The 20,070-nt window shown below is 36.8% G+C and overlaps 1 protein-coding gene across 1 annotated transcript in view; it reads right to left on the reverse strand.

Moving 5' to 3' along the window:
• The window catches only part of LOC141433535 (uncharacterized), a 32,052-nt gene extending 12,445 nt beyond the window's left edge, over positions 1–19,607 (reverse strand). The window contains exons 1-4 of the mRNA XM_074095619.1: positions 19,576–19,607; positions 3,394–3,459; positions 2,690–2,828; positions 1,418–1,549 (exon numbers count right to left, since the gene is read on the reverse strand). Of these exons, the coding sequence (XP_073951720.1) occupies positions 1,418–1,549; positions 2,690–2,808 (251 nt within the window). The 5' untranslated portion in view covers positions 2,809–2,828; positions 3,394–3,459; positions 19,576–19,607. The remainder of the gene's footprint in view (positions 1–1,417; positions 1,550–2,689; positions 2,829–3,393; positions 3,460–19,575) is intronic.
• Between the last annotated feature and the right edge of the window lie 463 nt (positions 19,608–20,070).

Here is a 20,070-nt window from a genome sequence, read left to right on the forward strand (position 1 = left end):
CACAGCTTCTCGACACAACATGGTTCCTTAAAGTCTCAAAAATGTGTGATTACTCGTTCGTTTCACCCTTTAATTTGATCAGAGACTTGAAATGGTTTTTGGCCGTATATATTCATATTCATAGATACATTCATAGATGGGTAAAGAGGCCATTAATGCCACTAATATTATAAATGGAAAAGTGTGTGTGTGTGTGTGTGTGTGTGTGTGTGTGTGTGTGTGTGTGTGTGTGTGTGTGTGTGTGTTTGTTACTCCTTCACGCTTAAATGGCTGGACAGATTTTGATGAAATTTGGTATGTAGATAGCTGCACGTCTGGAATAACGCATAGGCTACTTTTTATCTCGATATTCCCATGGGATAGGGATAAAATCTTTAAATTTCAACTGTTGGGTTTAGAGTCTTGATATTTTGGGCAGTTGTTCTTAACAACAACCTCAATGAAGACCACGATATAAACTTTGAGAATTCCGAGGGGAATTATATAAAATCCCGGAATTTCAATTGTACCAGATCCAATTGTATACGCGTGCGAAGCCGCGGGTAAACTCTAGTATAGTAAGTACCTAGTGCGAAAAAGAGAACAAATCACTTTCTTGGAGAGAGGTAGCAATCGACAAACAATTATAAACACGTAACAAAACAAAAAGCTTTCTCGTCAATCGTGTCTTTAAGATAATGTATTGATCCATATAAGGAGTATTGGTCCCGCAAGTCACTTTCTCCATACTCCATTGGACAATACGGTGATGAAACTTAGTCTTAAGCTTGTAAAATATGAACGTTACTTAATAACTTGTCTTGTTACATATTTATATATGACGAGTGGTGACTGGGGAAGTGTTGTCTCTTGTATCGTATAAGTACTTGCAAGACAAAGCACTCAAAATATTTGATATGATCTACGTAGGCCCGTGATACCTCGTCATACGTAGAAAGTTTCTATTAGAAACCCGCGTTGCAATTGGTTCGTTTAACCTTAGATGTCATATGTTACAACACCGTGACATATGTTTTCTTATCAGACATGATAGCCGGTGACTAGATGTTCAACCAATTAAATATCATGATATCATGGGAGACTTGACACCAATGACCTAGTCCCAAACTAAGCGAAGCTTGTACTATGGATACTAGGCAACGGATAAACATAATTACTCGTATCATAGATAAATACATACTTAAATACATATTAAAACATCCAACCCGAGAACAAACATTCGTATTATTCATGCAAATATCTGCCCCGGCGGGAATCGAACTCAGGACCTTCAAGCTTCGTAGTCAGGTTATCGAACCACTTGGCCATCCGGTCGAATAAATTAACAAGTGAACTTTGGTTTTTGCTAAACCCACAGTTGCCAGCAAAAACCTTACTCAATTAAATACACATCTGCATGGTTTTAGGATATACTTACTTGGGTCCATATCTCGGGTGGGACAGTATAGACTGCACGGTGGTATCTCGAAGCTGGAAGTTGCCGTAGGGTAAAGGGCTTTTGTCCGTGCTGCCGAGCGCGCTGTCCGTGAAGTCAGAGTTCAGGTTTTGCCTGTGGATAAGACAAACTTTTAATAAATTACCAACTCATGAAGGTACCATCAGCCAAATATGTGGTCTATCACCCTAAAGTTGATAATCGTTTGCATGTCACAAAACAATAATGCCAATAGACGTGTCTGTCAACTTTAGCGACTTTAGCGACATATTCATTTGATAGGAACTTGTTTAAAAATTGATAGACCACTTATTTGGCTGATGGTACATTTACATTGCCAAAAAGAAAATAAAAGGTACCTATTTCGTTATATCGTAAACCACAGATAGGAAGAAAGCGGGTCGGTATGTACACGACCCGACCCGTTCGCGACCCGCTGCCGTCCTAGTGTGTTTTACGCTTAGTCGTTAAAATTAAACATACTTTGGACATTTTGTGGTCTACACATGGGCATAAAATAATGTATCAGTCATGACATGATATACGTATCATTCCAACATGGAAAACGTTTGTCTTCACCCTGTGGCGTCATCCAATTTTTAAAAGACTTCAAAAGAGGAAGTTCTAAATAGTTTTTTTTTATTTAACTGGATGGCAAACGTGCAAGTGGGTCTCCTGATGGTAAGAGATCACCACCGCCCATAAACATCTGCAACACCAGGAGTATTGCAGATGCGTTGCCAACCTAGAGGCCTAAGATGGGATACCTCAAGTGCCAGAAATTTCACCGGCTGTCTTACTCTCCACGCCGAAACACAACAGTGCAAGCTCTGCTGCTTCACGGCAGGATTAGCGAGCAAGATGGAATGGATGGATGGATGGATGGGCAAGTTGATTTTAATTCAAAACTGCCAGTTCTAAACTGTTTTGGAAATATTGTTGGACAAAGGACATACTAAGGGCCTCCACAAAAGTTCGTTGTAGGTACTTTTTAAAAAAATAGTATGAGCAACGCTTACGGGTTTTTAAGCGTAAACCACACAAGGCCCAACTTTGATGTGCCGTGCTGTGAGGTTTACGCTTTAACAAAGGAACGCGCCCGCGCTGGCCCGCTCCGTGTGCCCGCGCATGGGGGTTTTAACGAAGGCTGAGATCTCTGGGAAAAATAGCTTTCTTCCTTCTTTTTTCGCAGAAAACTATTCGCTGTTTACAACCATAGCGCCACAGATCCAAGTAATCAGACATCATCATCACCTGTAGATGGACCAGGCGTGCAGGTCCTCGGAGTGCATGTGGCGGGGGTCGTGCAGCAGCGGGTTGGAGGGCACGGAGTAGCGCCGCTCGCCGCCCAGCCCCAGCGACTGAGACATCATGAGTCTCGTGCGGGTAACTCCTGAGGGAAACACGACAACTTCTAATAGTAGAGGATACGATAAAAAAAACTGCTATTGGTAATGACAGTTTCAATATGTAGATACCTACTTTCAGAATGAGAGAGCTTAGGTCGTAGTATTAGTTCTCGCGCGGAACTGTGTGGATTAGGTTTGTTGAAAAAATATCGGTACATCGATATATCGATATTTTTGTGCGATATTTAATATTTCGTTATAAAGGTATACAAATCGATATTTTTTTCAGACCAATAAACATTTATAAGTTTAAGATTGAAAAAATCCTAAAAAGGAATACGTTTTATATTACTAACATAATATCTTTCTAAAAAATTATATTTTATGTATTTTTTGTTTCTGGTGGACTCGATTTGCTGTTTTATAATTTGGTTTTTAAGTTGGCCACTCTGTTGTCAATTTCAACTTCAACTGCCTTCAAATTTTTAGGGCGCAAATATTCTCTGTCAAATTATACCGATATATCGATATTTTTAAAAAAATATCAATACTTATCGATATTTTTGTCAAATTTAGTTTTTTCGGATTTTTCACAAACTAATTTCTTACCTGTGTCATCCCCGACAAGTTTCGCAGCAAACGGATTTCTTCAATTTACACATGGCTTTCAGTCATCTGTAACAATAGAGACATTCAATTAGTAATGATTATTATTCAAAACCTAGTGCAACAACAATTGAATCCTAAGCTAAGATTGGATAGCTCTACGCGAATAATAAATATTTTTTCTCAAACATGCTCGGAAATGTGTGCGTTAATGTCACGAAATGGAGACATGAAGTTTCTCATTGTTGGCTCCCTACATTTTCTAGCCATGGCCATGAAGTATGTATGAAAATCCATTATTGTCCGCTGTTCTAACTTTTTAAATTTGCTTACTAACATTATAAACTGACAAGGAAAAATTACAAACAGGCTGGACAGTACTGGTGTATTGTGGTACTGGATGGATGAAATATTTCCTCACATTGTTTGAGAAAAGCACTATACAAACCTCGGCCAGAACAGGGATTGCTGGACTCGTTTTATCCCGAACTCGTCCATCAATCCCTTACTTCATGGCCTCTGCAGTAATGTACTATTAAACATGCACTCGTACCCGTACGTAGCTTAGAAAATGCTATTATATCGCTGTTCCATTGCAATATTTGCAATCGCCTTCGAAAAACCAAATTTCTACTCTACAAATCAAAAAGTCTCTCATTTTGAATACCTGACTTTACAACCGCCTTGTGTAAGTAGGTTTCTGTACGATGTTTTCCTTCAACGTAAAGCTCGTGGTAAATTTCAAACGTAATTTCGAAAAATTCATAAGTGTAGCCCCAGATTTGAACCCACGACCCTCTGCTTGAGGCCCTAGGTCACACCACAAGGCCACCACGCTAAGTAGTAGATTTCATTCTCCACTCATTTGTGTCTTAGATGTTTTCACGCAAGAACAGAAATACTTTGCTGCAAAATTAGCTAGATTTGGTCTTGAATGCCGTCATCAACATCTCCTTTAATCTGCTCGTAAAATATAGTTCATTCAACCAACGACCTTCCACGGCTTATTAAATTAATCAGATACCATCGACATCCGACATTGGTCATATCCTATTAAAAAAAATGTCTGCCGAATCGGATGTCAAATTGTAAAGGCCTCAACACACGTTGCGTCACCGGACGCCACCGCGACGCCAGTCACGCCAATCGGTAAATCTCTTTGTTGACGTTACGCAAAACGCATGTGTGTCAGTGGCACTATGATGCCTTAGTCTCTTAACTATTGCCAGTAGTGGTATGTGAAAACAGAAGCCATAGCATAATTAGTTTTGTCACATAACCTGCATAACGCAAAGCTTTCTGTAAGGGCTTATTCACACGGCATATTCTTTAAGCGCATGCCGCATTTAGGTGCCTAAAAAGCTAATATGAAGCATCTACAACACAAACTCCTTATGTCAGATAACTGTCAATGTTTTGAGCTATAAAAAAACTTTTTTTAGTTGCCCGACCGTAAATTGATACTGGCCATCAAATGAACATTTTTCCAAACGTTTTTCAAAAGGGTTCCGTACTAGGAACCCTTATTTATTTAATGAATCCGGTCCATTTCGATCACTTTCCTGAACCTTAAGCAAGATTTAGACGACGCCAGCACAACACAAGTAACAGTATATTAGGTACTTGTATTGTGACTCCAGCTCGCGGCTGACACTAATCCCATCCCCATGATATTTTCCTGACATTTTGTCAGCAAGTTTGATAATTATACTAATGGAATTTTTTGTCGCATAACTTTGAAAATTTTTTTTTTTTGAGGGTTTTAGATGAGCAATGAATATTTATTCAGTTTTAAGCTTAGCAAAGAGACTCGCAAGCTGTAGGTACAGTTGTACCTATGAGTTCAAAGGGCTACTTTTACCTCATTATTTATGGTGTGTTACGTACGCCAGCTAGTTATTTTCGCATGTCGACACTGCATGCCACCCCGCATACCTCGCCAGCTGAACTCTTAGACATTTAAACACCGTCATCACAGACATGCAACACAATAGCCTAGAAACGGCTTCATCTAACTTGTCATGGAGCTCTTGAACTAGACCTCTGTTAAACACCTACTTCCGTGGGACACATTGTTTTTCTCGCAGTTCAATGCAACCGACTTTGTGAATATCAACTATGTTATAAAAGTTCTAAGTCACTGACAATGTGGTTGAGATTGAGACAGGAAAAGTCACATGATTATCGCATGTTGCGTGATACTAATATCTGCGAGAACACAGAACAGTGTATCATTGTGATTACAATTATATTAGTTTATATATGAGTTTAATTAGTGTTGTGTTAGGGTTGCTATACACATAAGCGGGCTGGCGTAAAAATCAGGACACCCGGGATTAAATTGACTGTGGTACGAGTAGTAGCTCATTTCCGATAAAAATGCTTTAAGTATTTATTTATTTTTGTCATTGTAAAGTCAAGTAAGCCGTAGTAAGTATTCCGTTGTCAATCTCATAGAAGTAGGTCTTTTTGTCTGCGGGCAAACTTGCTTAAGTTAAGGAGGGCAAAATTGTCACATGTGACAGTACAGCGAACCCTTAACAAAAACAAAGTTCTATTACCGCTATATTTTCCTTTTCTTATGCAAAATTGATTTATAGCAAAAGCATTCGCTTCACTCAGAAAGGAATTTAAAGTGCATTATCCTGGACCCTCACAATTAGGGTCAACGGCCGGAGGGCGCCGGCCGCATACCGCCCGGGTAAAAATAGCCCGAGGAGCCTGCGCCTGCGTCGGTTTGTGACGCCAGGAAATTTCTTAGCTACATAAGTATTGTGCAATCATGGAAGGCAGGATGGATTGAATTGATAATTTGGATGTTGCCTAGTAGAAAATAGAATTAAATCCAAATTGATTGGTCATCATCATTCAGCCGCAGGACGTCTACTGTTGGACATAATCTTGCACCAAAAAAAATATTTTAAATAAATTTTATTTTCAACCTGCGTCTCGCATAATGAAACGAAGCCTACAAGAGTAACTCACCTGGTATACTATTTTCTATGTACTTAAATTTGTGGTATGACTGTTTTAAATCTTTTAGCGCTTCGCAATAAATTGCAGTAGAATCTAGATTTTTTTATTGAAACTCGCTCCTTTCTCACTCCAAAGTAGATTGAAATGTTTTTTCCCGTTTTGTTTATGAATTTGTCTATTGGATCAATATTAGATCGATAGTGTTTATTAAAAAAAAAGTTGTGTCTAATGCGTTCTACATGATAAGATCTTACGTTTACGCAAACCATATACTTAGCACATTTATTTGACGATAAAATAAACTCTAAGTGAGACAAGGTTTCCAAGTAGGCAGGTAATAATTCGACGTGCACGCACGTAGGTTCAAAATCAAAGGAATTTGGAGGACGTGTGTTGCCCAAGACAAGGTGCGCCCGCGTCGCGCCCGCAACAAAATGCTAAATACAAATATTATGTTCATACACGACTGTTAATAGATAAAATGTCCACACATGACAATTTTTGCATTAATTTTAATTTAATAACTTATGATGGACATGAACTGTAATGGTTCCAGAACTCGTTTAAGGTCTCAAAGGCTTTTAAGTCTAACACACATGGATTATGATCATCTTCACCATTTCTTTCTGTTACACGATATCAGACGAGGGTAGAAAGAGATGATAAATACTACCACGAACGTTAGCGCGTTAGACAATACGGCCTCAGGTTTGCTACCTAGATTTTCAAAACTTAATTAATACTTCATGCTGATCTAATAAATAGGAAGTCGGTTTAGGCAAAACAGAACAAGTGTGGGTGAACTTGCGAAAGATATATAAGAATAATACTTAGTTCTGGCTGCCACTTAGCACATACATACAACATAATCAAACAATTACACATCACAGGCCTGTTAAGTTTTGCGTAGAGTTGTCCAATCTAATAAGTACCTAAGTCAATTCTTGTTTCAGGGTCTTCCTGCGGCTGATTTCGCGTCAGCAAATTTAGGAATTACTGGCACGGGGTTAAAAAATTAAATCTTCAACCTTCGGCTAAGGCTGCCAGTTCTATAACACTTTAACACTAGTAAACTCTTGCTTAACAGTAAACTTAAAGTTATGTAGTTAAACCCTGCCTAAGCTCGCCTTAGTCAAATTAAGCTTTTGGCCCGAAAAATAATTGCGTCCAAAAAAGACCGAAAACCCAGGGCTTTTTGATCTCCTACTACTGATCCTAATCGCTTTCATCAAACATATTATTATTTATGATGTACACATCTTTAATTTATTAATATATCTCTGGATTTCACTTCATATAGTCCCTTGTGCCGCATCGAAAGCCGGCGACATCAGAGCTGCGTGTGGGTAATACGTAATTAGTTATTTACATACAAAGGCGCCCACGACGCTTATGTAATCAACCATGAATCTTATAGTACATGGATAATTCTCAAAGAGTTAATTCAAGTGCATCGATAAACCATAGATTAAAACATCATGACTTTGGTCGCTAAGAGAATAAAGAAAGAAAGCGGGAAATTACATGTTTTACGATCTGTATGCTATTTTAAAGTTCATATCGACATTATTCTATGGTGACACAAAAGCTGAGCTCAAGGTAGTGAGCAACAAAGTTCAAACTAACAAAACTGCTGAGTGCCAAGTCCTCTAAATTGACGTTTTCAACACATTTACACAGGTTTAGGTAGGTAGGTTTAAATGTCCGCATGCGTAAATATTTAACTTTCACCAAAACAAGCACGTAAATTCTAAATCTAAGTAACTGTTAATTTACACCGTGAATAAACATAAACGTAAGCCATAATTATTTATACCCTTTAGAAAATTAACATAATTTAATTTCAACTTTTCAACACGCTATACGAGTATGTTTTAAAGAACCGGTAGTGTGAGTGTCAAGTATTTAGTGCCAGTACTTGAATGGGGTGAGGGTCTACAACTGGCCTCTGGAATGGCGACTTAGTAGCTACTTGATAAGTGATTTGCATTGTTATGGACGAGTATGTGCTAATCAATGGTGAGGCATCGAGTTGATGAACTAGAATTACTTGTTTTTATATTCCTACAGTTGGTCAATAATCATACATAGCAGTCAGTTACCTACTTATACCTATTATTTGTCTTACTCGTATTAATTGATCCTAGGGTACTGGGCGATCAATCTTGCCCAGCGTCTTTTGAGGTAGTTCAGCTATCGAGCAAAAGGTACCTACCCTATAGTAATAGGTCCTTTTAGATGCCTTTTGGGTTGAGCTTCACAATTCCAAAATTCTCTTTATAGAACGCCACTTTTATCATCTCAGCCTATATATGTCCCACTGCAGGGCACAGGCCTCTACTCGAAACGAGAGGGCTTGGTCCGTAGTTCTTTCGCGGTCCCCATGCGGTTTTGAGAAGGTTTATAGCAGTTGAAATAAAAATATAGTAATTTTACTCGGGATAATGGATAAAAGCTATAATCTTCTTAAAATGTGGTCGTCGAGATTGATTGGGAAATTGTCGTGTATTTTTGTCCGACTTCAAAAAAGGAGGAGGTTATCAATTCGGTTGTATTTTTTTAGTGTTAAGGTATGTGAAGTGCCGCAAAAATAAATAAGACTAACTGCGGGTAGTTTGAAAAACGCGCTCTGCTCATTTGTGATACCTTACAACTTCAGTATACTCGTGACCACAGCTAGTGCAATGTGATTGAACCATCGAGGTAACTAAGTGTATTAAATGTTTTACGAGATTTAGGGGCTGTTCCACCATCCACTAATTAGTATAAACCGACGGTTAAATGTGATGCCATCTCCGTCTATTCGAACAAAACAAATAGAGACGGCATCACACCTAACCGCCAGTTAGCACCAATCAGTGGATGGTGAAACAGCCCCTTAATTTCAGAGTGCTTTTTCTTTTTAATTGCAGTTTTTGCGTAAGTAACATTCAATTCATTGATTATATTTAAATTCTTATTATAAATTGCGCGTGCAATAATCGTCAGTTGAAAACTATAAAAACGAGTTCCTTTGTCTTTGGGAATACGATTTGCATTTTCGTGAATCAATAAAGCCTTGGTAATAAAATAATTGGTATTGTTGCATTCTGCACGCGCGTGACATTACTTAATCGAGTGGGCTTGTCTCCTTTACGGTTACCAATTAATATAAAAAAAATATTAGTACCTACAAGCAATTTACTAGATACCTATCATTTAATCCGGATTATTTGATGAGTAAACTAGATTACTCATCAAATACCTATAAAGTCGATTTTTTAGCATTGGAAAGAAAGTAAGCGATCGTCGCGTGTCTTTTGACTGAGAAACTCTTTTGAAAAATAAGTCATAATACAAGAAAAAAAATCAACCCACCCTTAACATAATATTTAATTATAGGTAGCTATTGTCTATGTCTGTCTATTATCTATTTTAAATAATATAAAATATATATGTATGTAGACCAACTACCGCCCCACCCTCCACGTTCCTTTACAGTAAAGTAAGGTGGGGGGTGGGGCGGTAGTAACACAGTAACTGTGTTGAAATCGTCGACCAAGAATGAAAGACAAAACCTAATACTCGTATAGGAATGACATGACAATTTGTGTCTTTATATGGGAAATTACACGAGGGCACGAATTATCGTACATTAACTGAACTGTTGAAATTATTACTAACACTTCTCGCAAATGCGTCCCTACAATAAATTATAACTTACCTACACTAAGATTCTTCACAACAAATCAATTCTGAGTAAATATGTATGTAAAAGGATTCCTAAATCCTAGGCTAATGGAATGTTAAATGTCAACGCCTTGCAATATTGCCCATATACTAAAAGTCTCTTTGTCTCTCTGACAGACATTTCCCCACGCAAGTGAGTAAGAAATACCAGTGCCATATACGCCTTTGCCAACTCAAGACCAACAAAACACTTAAAACATTTCATTTACTTAAAGGACACGACGTAGTTTATTTTTATTGGCAAAAAAAGGTGTGTGACATAATGACATAATGCAACGGTAACCATAAATTATTTAATTAACTGTCACATGTCTTTATAAATTCCCGAAATGAACTTTCAATGGAATCCGGTCTGACCAATTATGACACTGTCTTGTTTCTTTGTTACACTTCGTTTGTTTGCGAATGTATCAATTTCAATTTAATCGGAAACAAAGACTAATGTAAATTATCGTTTTGAGGTTATTTTTAATAAACAAATAATATTTCCACAAAACTGGACAGTGAAGTATCAAGTTTTTAAATTTTATCGACGATCGATCTTATAATTCCCCTTGCGTACCGTTGCAATATCAATTACAACGGTGTCGAATAAGGAGTACGCTGAAACTGTTATTTTTACTTAAGGGACGGTTTTTTTTTAAATAATCACCAAATAATTATAACTGTTTCACCATAAACAATTTCGAATTTAAAACATTAAATAACAATATCGAACTCTTCACTGAAAAGGTACAGCCATGTGGGCAAAGTTGTACATTTAAAATGAATCACATTTTTATCGCATAAGCATGCGTGGGCAAAACAACGCTCACCGTTACGCTATTAAACGTAAACACTAAAAATGTTTCCAATTTCTTGCGTGGCGTTGCGATAACAATTATAGCATAACAGTATTGTACAATTTGCTTCGTTAATCCAGTTATTAATCAAAGCAGTTATAGCGAGCAGAAGCAGAAACTTTGGAATTAAAAATGCAAATTTACAATTGTACGCTGAGATTTGGTTAGCTTTTGATTTTTGTACCGTTTCGGAAGCTTAAAAAATAAACTGCTCTTTCAATTATATTATAAGTAGAACGGTCCGTCAAGTTTTGGCTTTTTCGGTAGAACTTCTCACACCAGCCCCCTCAAGCCCTCTGGAGATGGTAACTTTTGACCATCAATCAACAACAACAACACCAATCAACAATCAACTCTTCTAATCCTCCATATACCATGCCTACGTGTTTAAGGTGGTCTAGAGAATTAAATATGGCAGACGGATTCCTTGAAGGCCATAGTGGTATACTTAGAAAGGTTTCCCTAATTCCCATTAAATAAGGTGAAAAGTATTTTCTTAGACTAACTGACTTAGACAACGCATATTACTTGAAACACGGAGCTAGAAATACTTATGAAATTTAGTAAATATATTCGCGAAAAAGTGGCATGAAAATGAAGAGGCTTTACTCAGTAACTCAGTAGTTCAAGTGGATGTGGGCTTATTTGATTAATTGATTGATTGATATTCGCGAACGAAGTCGCAGACAGAAGCTATAACGTACAATATCAACTTGCCCCCCTTACTCAGCTTACTTATCAGCCGATGATGCTCTTGCTGTGTCCAATTTTCAGGTTAGCTGCATGGACGGCTTACACTTCCTACAATACGAGTATGACTTCTTCAAAAGCCTGTTTTGTATAATTTAAGTACTTAAAGTATAGCACATACAAACTACTGAACTCAGAAGCCTTTATTACAATAGGTTTTCCCCAAGGATACCTAACACATTCCATTCACACATAAAAATAGAAAGTGTCAAGTTCAAAGTTAACGATGTTTTAATATCGATGATAATTATGTAATAACATAACAATCGGCACGACAAAATCAAAATATAATTACAGATTTAATTCTTTCTTTGAAAATTAAATCATGCAATGGACATTCCGGCGAACTATGACTCCATTCATAATGAGAGTGAATCAGAAATAATCGATCGCAAATAACGGTAACAGTTAATTCGAAACGGTCCGGTTTGATGAATCGGTTCATTATTTTTGCAATAATAAAGACTTTTCCTGTCTCGTTGGACGACCGGACAGGCCAGTACAGTCAGCAACAAAGATATGAATACAGCCAAAGTTTCAAAAATACGTATACACGACCTTAATGTTCAGGCAATAAAGTCCTGTATACATATTTTTGGCACTTTGGCTGTATTCATATCTTTGTTGCTGACTGTCCCAGAGCTTGACTACAACTGCTCAGATATAGGCCTCTAGGCCTCTAGGTTGGCAACGCATCTGCAATCCCCCTGGTGTTGCAGGTGTCTATGGGCAGTGGTGATCTCTTACCATCAGGAGACCCACTTGCTCGTTTGCCATCCAGTCGAATAAAAAAAAAATACGAATTTTCCAGGATAAGAACTATCCTATGTCCTTCCTCGGTACTCAAACTATCTGCATACCGAATTTCATCTAAATCGGTTCAGCGATTTAGACGTGATTGAGTAACAAACATCCAAACCTCCAAACATCTTCACAAACTTTCACATTTATAATATTAGTAGGATTTTAGAACCCATAGTGTTTTCATTGAATAACCAAATAGCCTTAAGCAACTATTTTTTTAGTTTTAATTTCTTATTTCAGAATAGTTTTTTTTTTCAAACAAACGGGTTAATTTCGTTAGGAAACTCGGGGTGTGTCGGGCTGTTATCACAGCGTATGTTTGGTGTGTCTTCGGATGCTTAAAGCAAACAATCTTAGCCATATTTTTAATCACTGACGTCACGTAAACATTTAGGCAGCCTCAAAAATTTGGTTGTTACAAAGACGACTGGTACACTACAAAGAGGCCGCTTAAAATCGAAAAAGCCTAATGATTAGGTAGGTAGGTGATAGTTGTTTCAAGGTAGGATTGTCCAAGCGAAAGTCTTTTGTCCCACTAGTCGGTCATTTCGGAGACCCAATAACCCCAATGACTGTACATAATTTGTACTGATTTGTCTGAGGTCTGTACCTCAAAATCTTTACTTATCTCACAACGTTTTAGACTATCGCGGTCATTACTAATTTTATGATTAAAATTCGGGTTTTTGAAACTTTACTTATATGTCATCTAGTAATAACTAGCTTTATCATAGTTTATTTATTAAAAAAAAAAAAAAATATATGTTGCTGCGAATCCAGGTCTTGCGCCGCTACTGTATAGGTAGTCATTCACGCACGATGACGCGTGCCGTGGTTCTTATTGCAATGCCTTTATTCGAAATTCAAATTCAAATGATTTATTCAGTAAATAGGCCGCAATGGGCACTTTTACACGTCATTTTTTAAACTACCAGCGCTTTCAGAAAGACTTTCGGGAAGAAGAATGCGCCGCAAGAAACTTGGCAGAAAGTTTAATGTCTAATATTGACAAAATCACGCGTCTTCGTAGATGGCACTAGGTACATACGGAGCAAAAGTTGACTATCAGCAGGTGGTTTTAATGAATGGATCTTTTTGTCCCTATGAAATTGAATGCTATCGCTTAAAGAATGAGCCGCTTGTTCTTTTCGTTCAGTTTTTTATTACTGAAGTAGAATAAGAAGAAAAGTAAATCCATTCTATCGTCATATGTATGATGTATGTCTCCGCCACCCCGATTGCCTAAGGTCGTTAGGCGTATGGGGCGTTTCTGACCTCACATCAACGTCAAATTAAGGAAGTAAAAAGACTGACGTGGACCTTACCATCAAAGGTATGATTATTCTGCAATAATATCTTATTTGTCTATTGTGGTTTGTGAATAGACAAAATTGACACGTGACGGTAAATAGTATGTTCTTTAATTGACCGTAAACTGTGATGATGATGATGAAGGAAATAATTTCCGAAAATAAAAACAAATTAATGCTTCTAACTTTAACGACGTACTCAATTCGAACTCGGCCTCGCAATTCTGAGCTTTTTGGAGTTCATGAGTGAAAAGAGAATGAATTCAAAGCAAAGGGTATGTTAAAATTAATCCGGGATATTTAAGTAACTGGTTGAGTTTGTTTTGATACTCCTGTACAGATTTGTCGCTGGAATATTTGATCAAAATGTAGTCCCGCCAGTACACTCTGAACATCGATCAATATATTTTCAACCCCCCACGAAAATAGAGGGGTGTTATAAATTTGACGCCATGCCTGTCTGTGGCACCGTAGCTTTGAAATGAGAGAGAGAGAGAGATAGCTGAGAAATGACAATATCGGGGGTTTTTCAAGTTTTGCTAAGCTAGTTAGCTAATTTATATGAGTATAACGACACTTACATGAGTATAACAACATTTACATGAGTGTAACAACATTTACATGAGTATAACAACATTTACATGAGTGTAACAACATTTACTTGAGTGTTCAATCAAACTAAACCAACCATCTGTTAAAATATTCAGGATTCATTTTAAAACACCTTTATTTAATGGTGAGTAGATATTCAAGTATCATGACGCAACATGAAAGCAACATGGTTTCTAGTGAGTATACTTTTGTATAAAATTATAGTTGTATGGTTAGTCATTGAGTGAGGCATAGGACCAAGAAGCTTTATTCTGTTGCGCAAAAGTAAATACTGTTCACGATATCGGAATGCAGTTTGAAACCATAACCGGATATGACTCCAGTCGTGCCTTTACGTTCGTAATTAACGACTTTTTGATGAGAGGAAAGACTAAGTTATATTTAAACCGCGTGGAGTGGCAATGTCCTTTCTTGGATGATATAGGAGTAGGTAATTGCAAAATTCTTATTTATAGAAAACGTAATACCTATTTCCGTAATATACCAAAAAAGAAGTTTCGGTTTATTAGATACATTTGTATACGGAAGGGCGTACCAACCTACGTACATACATACTCGTATTATGTATATCATATGAATGAATGAACTAAAGCAATTACTATCAAAGGTCAAAGTATTTTTTTAGTTCATTGACATGGACCTTCGCAAAGTAACGCCTGATGCAATATAAATTCAAATTCAAATAGTTATAGTTATACTTACTTAGTACTTTATGCAACTGTTACGTAATAGGGGTCCTAAGGGGGGTAGTATTGTTTATGTTGGCAAATAAATCAATTTTCTTCTTCACCTTTCATCTTAAAACACGAGTAGCCGAGTTTCATAAAAGGATCACACGAGTGTTTTAAGGCCCAATTACGTAAAGTTGCATACATTACTTTATCTACATCCATATATTAAATCCTCTATCATGCGTTCAAGAACCATTGAGAATGACCTGCATTAACGAGAACTAGGTAGGTATGTCTGCCCCACGAGCTGCGCCCGCTGATGATGATGATGTACGATACAGCCGTGTTCATAATAGAATCCAATGTCGTAATGCTGGTCATTACTGATTACCCATGGTTTTTGAACGCATAATAAAGGATTTACTATATGGGTGTAGATAAAGTTAATTATAGAGCTATGAGTATAATCTCTACTATTTTTTCAAATTCAATAAAATGTTAGGAACATAATTTTATTGAATGTTATTTTCTAGTGATGTAATTTCAATGCAACTGTACGTAATTAAGCCTTAAAACACTGATGTGACCATATTATGAAACTCGGCTACGCCTCGTTTCATAAACCCACACTCGTGTTTTAAGGACCCCTATTACGATACAGTTGCATAAAATACTATTGTCGACTCACTGATTGATTCAGACTGATGACGTTACTGATCGGAAGTCTACATCAATGCATAAGAATGTTGTAGTTCTTTTGAGCCGTAGTTTCCAATACCAACACAGACTTTTACTGTTTTTGAGTGCTACTTCCCAGGTACCATGCGTGACTTATAATATAGAATGTAGTGTTAATATTAAAAGTAATGCGATTTTTTTACTAGGCAGATCATTCTTCTTTTTTTAGGGTGACAACGATGACGACACAGTGTCCATGAGTGAGGACAAGAACTCTGAAGAAGTCTCTTCCCGTTCCCGTCAGAAGAAAAATTTGATTATGGGGATGAGGCAGATATTCGTACCGGTATCTATATTTCAACCCTACTAATGTTTAATGCGAAACTTTGTCACTCAATCATGCAATAATGTCTTAACTGATTTAGATGAAATTTGGTATGGAGAAAGTTCAAGTCTCCGGAAAGGACATGGGATAGCAATTATCCTGGAAATAGCATAGTTCCCGCGGTAGGGCTCTGGGAAGGTTTTGTCTGATGTGCTAGTAAATACCATAAAACTGGATTGGTTTCGCCATAAATGACCGCAGTTACTGGTGAGTCACCGGTGAACTTACGATCCGGTTAGATCTAACGGTGCATACTGGAACATAAGTACTTATTGGTACGGAGTTCTTTCCTACCGACATTGAATCCACTTGCGTAAGATATAACTCAAAGCAATACAATGGGATTTGTGTAAAATATCCTAAGCAATCGACAAACACAACACTTATTCTTGATACTACGAGTACGTCTGACTGTGGAAAATTTAAAGACATAATTTAATCTCTAACTTAAATACAGCTATACTAGTTGTTCCTCAACAAAACTCAGACCTCATTATGCATTTTCTAGCAGAATATTTTAGTCAGTTCCTACTTATTTAAGTTAGGAAATATATATCGTGCCAAACGGTCACTTTCCCCTTGCACAAATAACTATTTTTGTGAAAAGTCTTGGCCCCGCCACCAAAGTAATGCCTTATGACGTTAACGCTATTTCACCATCTGCGAATAATAGCGGGCTAGTTCATAATTGATTTTAATCGAAAGTTTACGAAATCAATGGCCTTTAGCAGTGATTTCATGTCATCAGTTTAGCATCACGCAAAGTAAAACCAGAATGATGGGCGCTTTCTTTTCATTGGCATGCAAACCTCACCGCCTCACCATTTCAAAGCAACTGGTGAATTTTATCAAGATTTAATCCGCTTGCTTTTACTAAAAGTGTTTCTAAATAGTCAGATTAAGACAAATAAATGAACAATACAAAAAATAAAAATATATATCTTTCCCCTTTTTCGACTTACGGTGGACACAAGCCTCCATTTCAAATAGGAGAAGAAGAATAGACCCTAACTCTCCCTTCCCTTTTTTAGAATTGATAAGAGACGGTTGCAACTTACGAAAAATGTGAGAACTAAGTTGAATGAATCGTCATATCATCAATCCAGTATCTTGGTTAGCAGGATTTTGCTAGGAAGTACGTTTCGCAGTTAGAAGAAACTTGAAGTAGGAATATACGTTAACAGTTTCACTTTTTTTGTAAGTACACCGACCAATATACAAACAAAGACTATAATATATTATATTATAATCTGTGATCGAAGATTTGGTTGCACGTCGCGGAATATCAAGTATCAAGTTCTCGGTCTTCAGTGAAAACAAAAACATACCCGTTCATCAGAATTAAAGTAAAATCACACCAGGAAAATCGCACTCTACTTGCAAAAATCTTAATGTCCTTGCAATGGAAGTGGCCCCACCTTCCTTTTTGGGTGTCAACAGCTTCCAAAGTGGGTCAACAGGTTTTTATCAAAACTGCCTATAATGTGGTGATTTTATTCATCAATGCGGACCAACTTTCGCTTGTTGATAAGCCTCCTTTTTTGGAGAAAACACAATGTTTACGAGCATCTGTTCTTTAGATTATTTACTTATACTGTTCTTTTGCATTGTTATCTGCGATTGCGATCTACATTTTTGTGAAATCGGAGAGATTTTTAAAGATGTATTTTATAGTTCTACATATTTTTTATACATTATTTTAATATTTTGCGATCTACCCAGTTAACTTGCAACCCCGTGTTTTTGAGATGTGGTCTTTTAAAGATATGGTCTTTTCGAGAACCAGTTGTTTTGCTACCTAAAGAAATGGTTCTTTTAAAATCTGGGCGTTATGATGAATTGGTCGTTTTGACAATGTAATCGTTATGATTTATCATATAAACTTTACCTCAAAACAATCAAGCAACTTTCGTTTCACAAAGCGAAAATGAGTAAATCAGTTTGTGGATTTCGTATCGGCGTTTCCCCTCATATGTAAGAATTGCGTCCAAAGTTACCACTATTTAAAAGGAAGCTACCGTAATATCGTTCAAACTTTACATAATAGCATTCTTTAGCGATTGTCGATTATTTATTTTCTTCCTGCAACGACTAGGTTAATGCTACGATTGGCAACATGTGCAGTCTATAGTACGGTACAAATCGGCACGAACATTAATGATTGAATCAATTAGTTACTAATTGAACTAATGAGTACAGCAATGATAATTGTAGTATCATTGTTACAATTAATAGTTGATTAATTTGCTCTCAAACGAATGCTTAGATTAGAACTTTGGCGCTTGTTTTATTTAATTTTTAATTTAAGTAGGTAAATATGCCATAATTTAGATGGGATTGTTTTTTAGAACGATGAACGTTATCGTCAGTATCAGCTTTACAGTTGAATAATTAATTTACGAAAGGAAATCTTGCTATCTTACTTACAATGTTTCTTGAGCCCTCGTTAGACATATTTAAAAAAAATGCAAAATGAAACGCTTCAACTCATCATTAAAAGTCAGAAACGGTCCGACTAGTTTCGAGCTTTTTGAAAGATAATTTTCATAGGTGAGTGCGTTTACGATGGTGGCGACTCCCGCACACGTCCCTACTTATAATCATGAGTTGATCCTTTTAAGTTTGTGTTTTTTGACACCCTGCTTTTAATACATAATAATGTTTCTTATTTAACTCGAGAGGGATCTCCATAGTCCGATAGTGCATCTTATGGTTTTTCGTTCTTGTGATTATAAAACGGGTCATACTAAGCGATATCACTATGTACATTACTTTCATTTTCATTAATCCCAGAAGAATCGTTGTTATTTCTATTAGAAACGATAAATGATTTAAAATAATGAATTTCATTGATGTTACTACACACTAATCGACTTGAGAAGTTAACCTTTCTCGCCAGAACAATTATCTATTTCGCTAAACGATCCGTAATCAAGAGATATCAGAGAGAGTTCAAATAGCAAAATTGCAAACGTCTAGCTTTCGAGTCACTGCAGTTTCTATTTCAGAGGTAAAGATATTATATTGATATTTTAATAGATATGACATCGTTAGCTTCGTAGCAATCTGATGGAATTTGCTCTTTAGAAACGCAAAAATGAAGAAATTAAAGATTCCTAATCAGAAAAGCAACAAACTACATAGAAGATACAGCACAAATATAATGTTAATGTCGCTCGGGAGTCGTCGGTTTTCTTCGTTTTCCTTCATTTTACGAGAAAGAAAAAGAAAACGGATCTTTTGTTTCATGATCCGTACGACATTAGCAAACTACGCTATTTGTATACCTACCCTTCGAATATATACTGATTAACTGACATCATGTCATCAGTTTATATTTAGATATAAAAAAACTTTGCTATGCACCATAACTCAATCCTGGCGAGCGGTGTGATCAAATGATCACGAAATATGAATTAAAAATTTACCTGAACTACCGGTCGTGCTTCTCGTGTGTTTCCTGTAACAATAAGCAATAGTATTTTTTAGCATAGCCGTAAATTTATTAACAACTAGCTTATACCCGCGACTTCGTCTGCGCGGATCTAGGATATCACGCGGTGGCGCCCTCTACCGGAATAAAAGGTATTTTATGATGATCCTTGGGGTTTAAGCTATCTCTATACCAAATTTCATCAAAATCGGTTCGTGGTTTCCACGTGAAAGCGTAATAGACAGACAGATAGACAGACAGTGACTTTCGCATTAATAATATTATAGTAGGAATTAAATGGTCAAGTTAGAAATATTTTCACTAATTTCATGATATTACATTATAACCTAACCAACTTAGAAAAGATGATATTAAAAAACGGCTGAACTGATTTTAATTAAACATAGCTGCACCACCGCAACTAGCTTTTACGTGGAAAAACCACATCAAAATCAGTCCATCCGTTTCTCAGAGATTGACAGCTACGATG

This window comes from Choristoneura fumiferana, chromosome 12, assembly GCF_025370935.1.
Source record: "Choristoneura fumiferana chromosome 12, NRCan_CFum_1, whole genome shotgun sequence".
In the NCBI taxonomy this organism is placed as follows: domain Eukaryota; kingdom Metazoa; phylum Arthropoda; class Insecta; order Lepidoptera; family Tortricidae; genus Choristoneura; species Choristoneura fumiferana.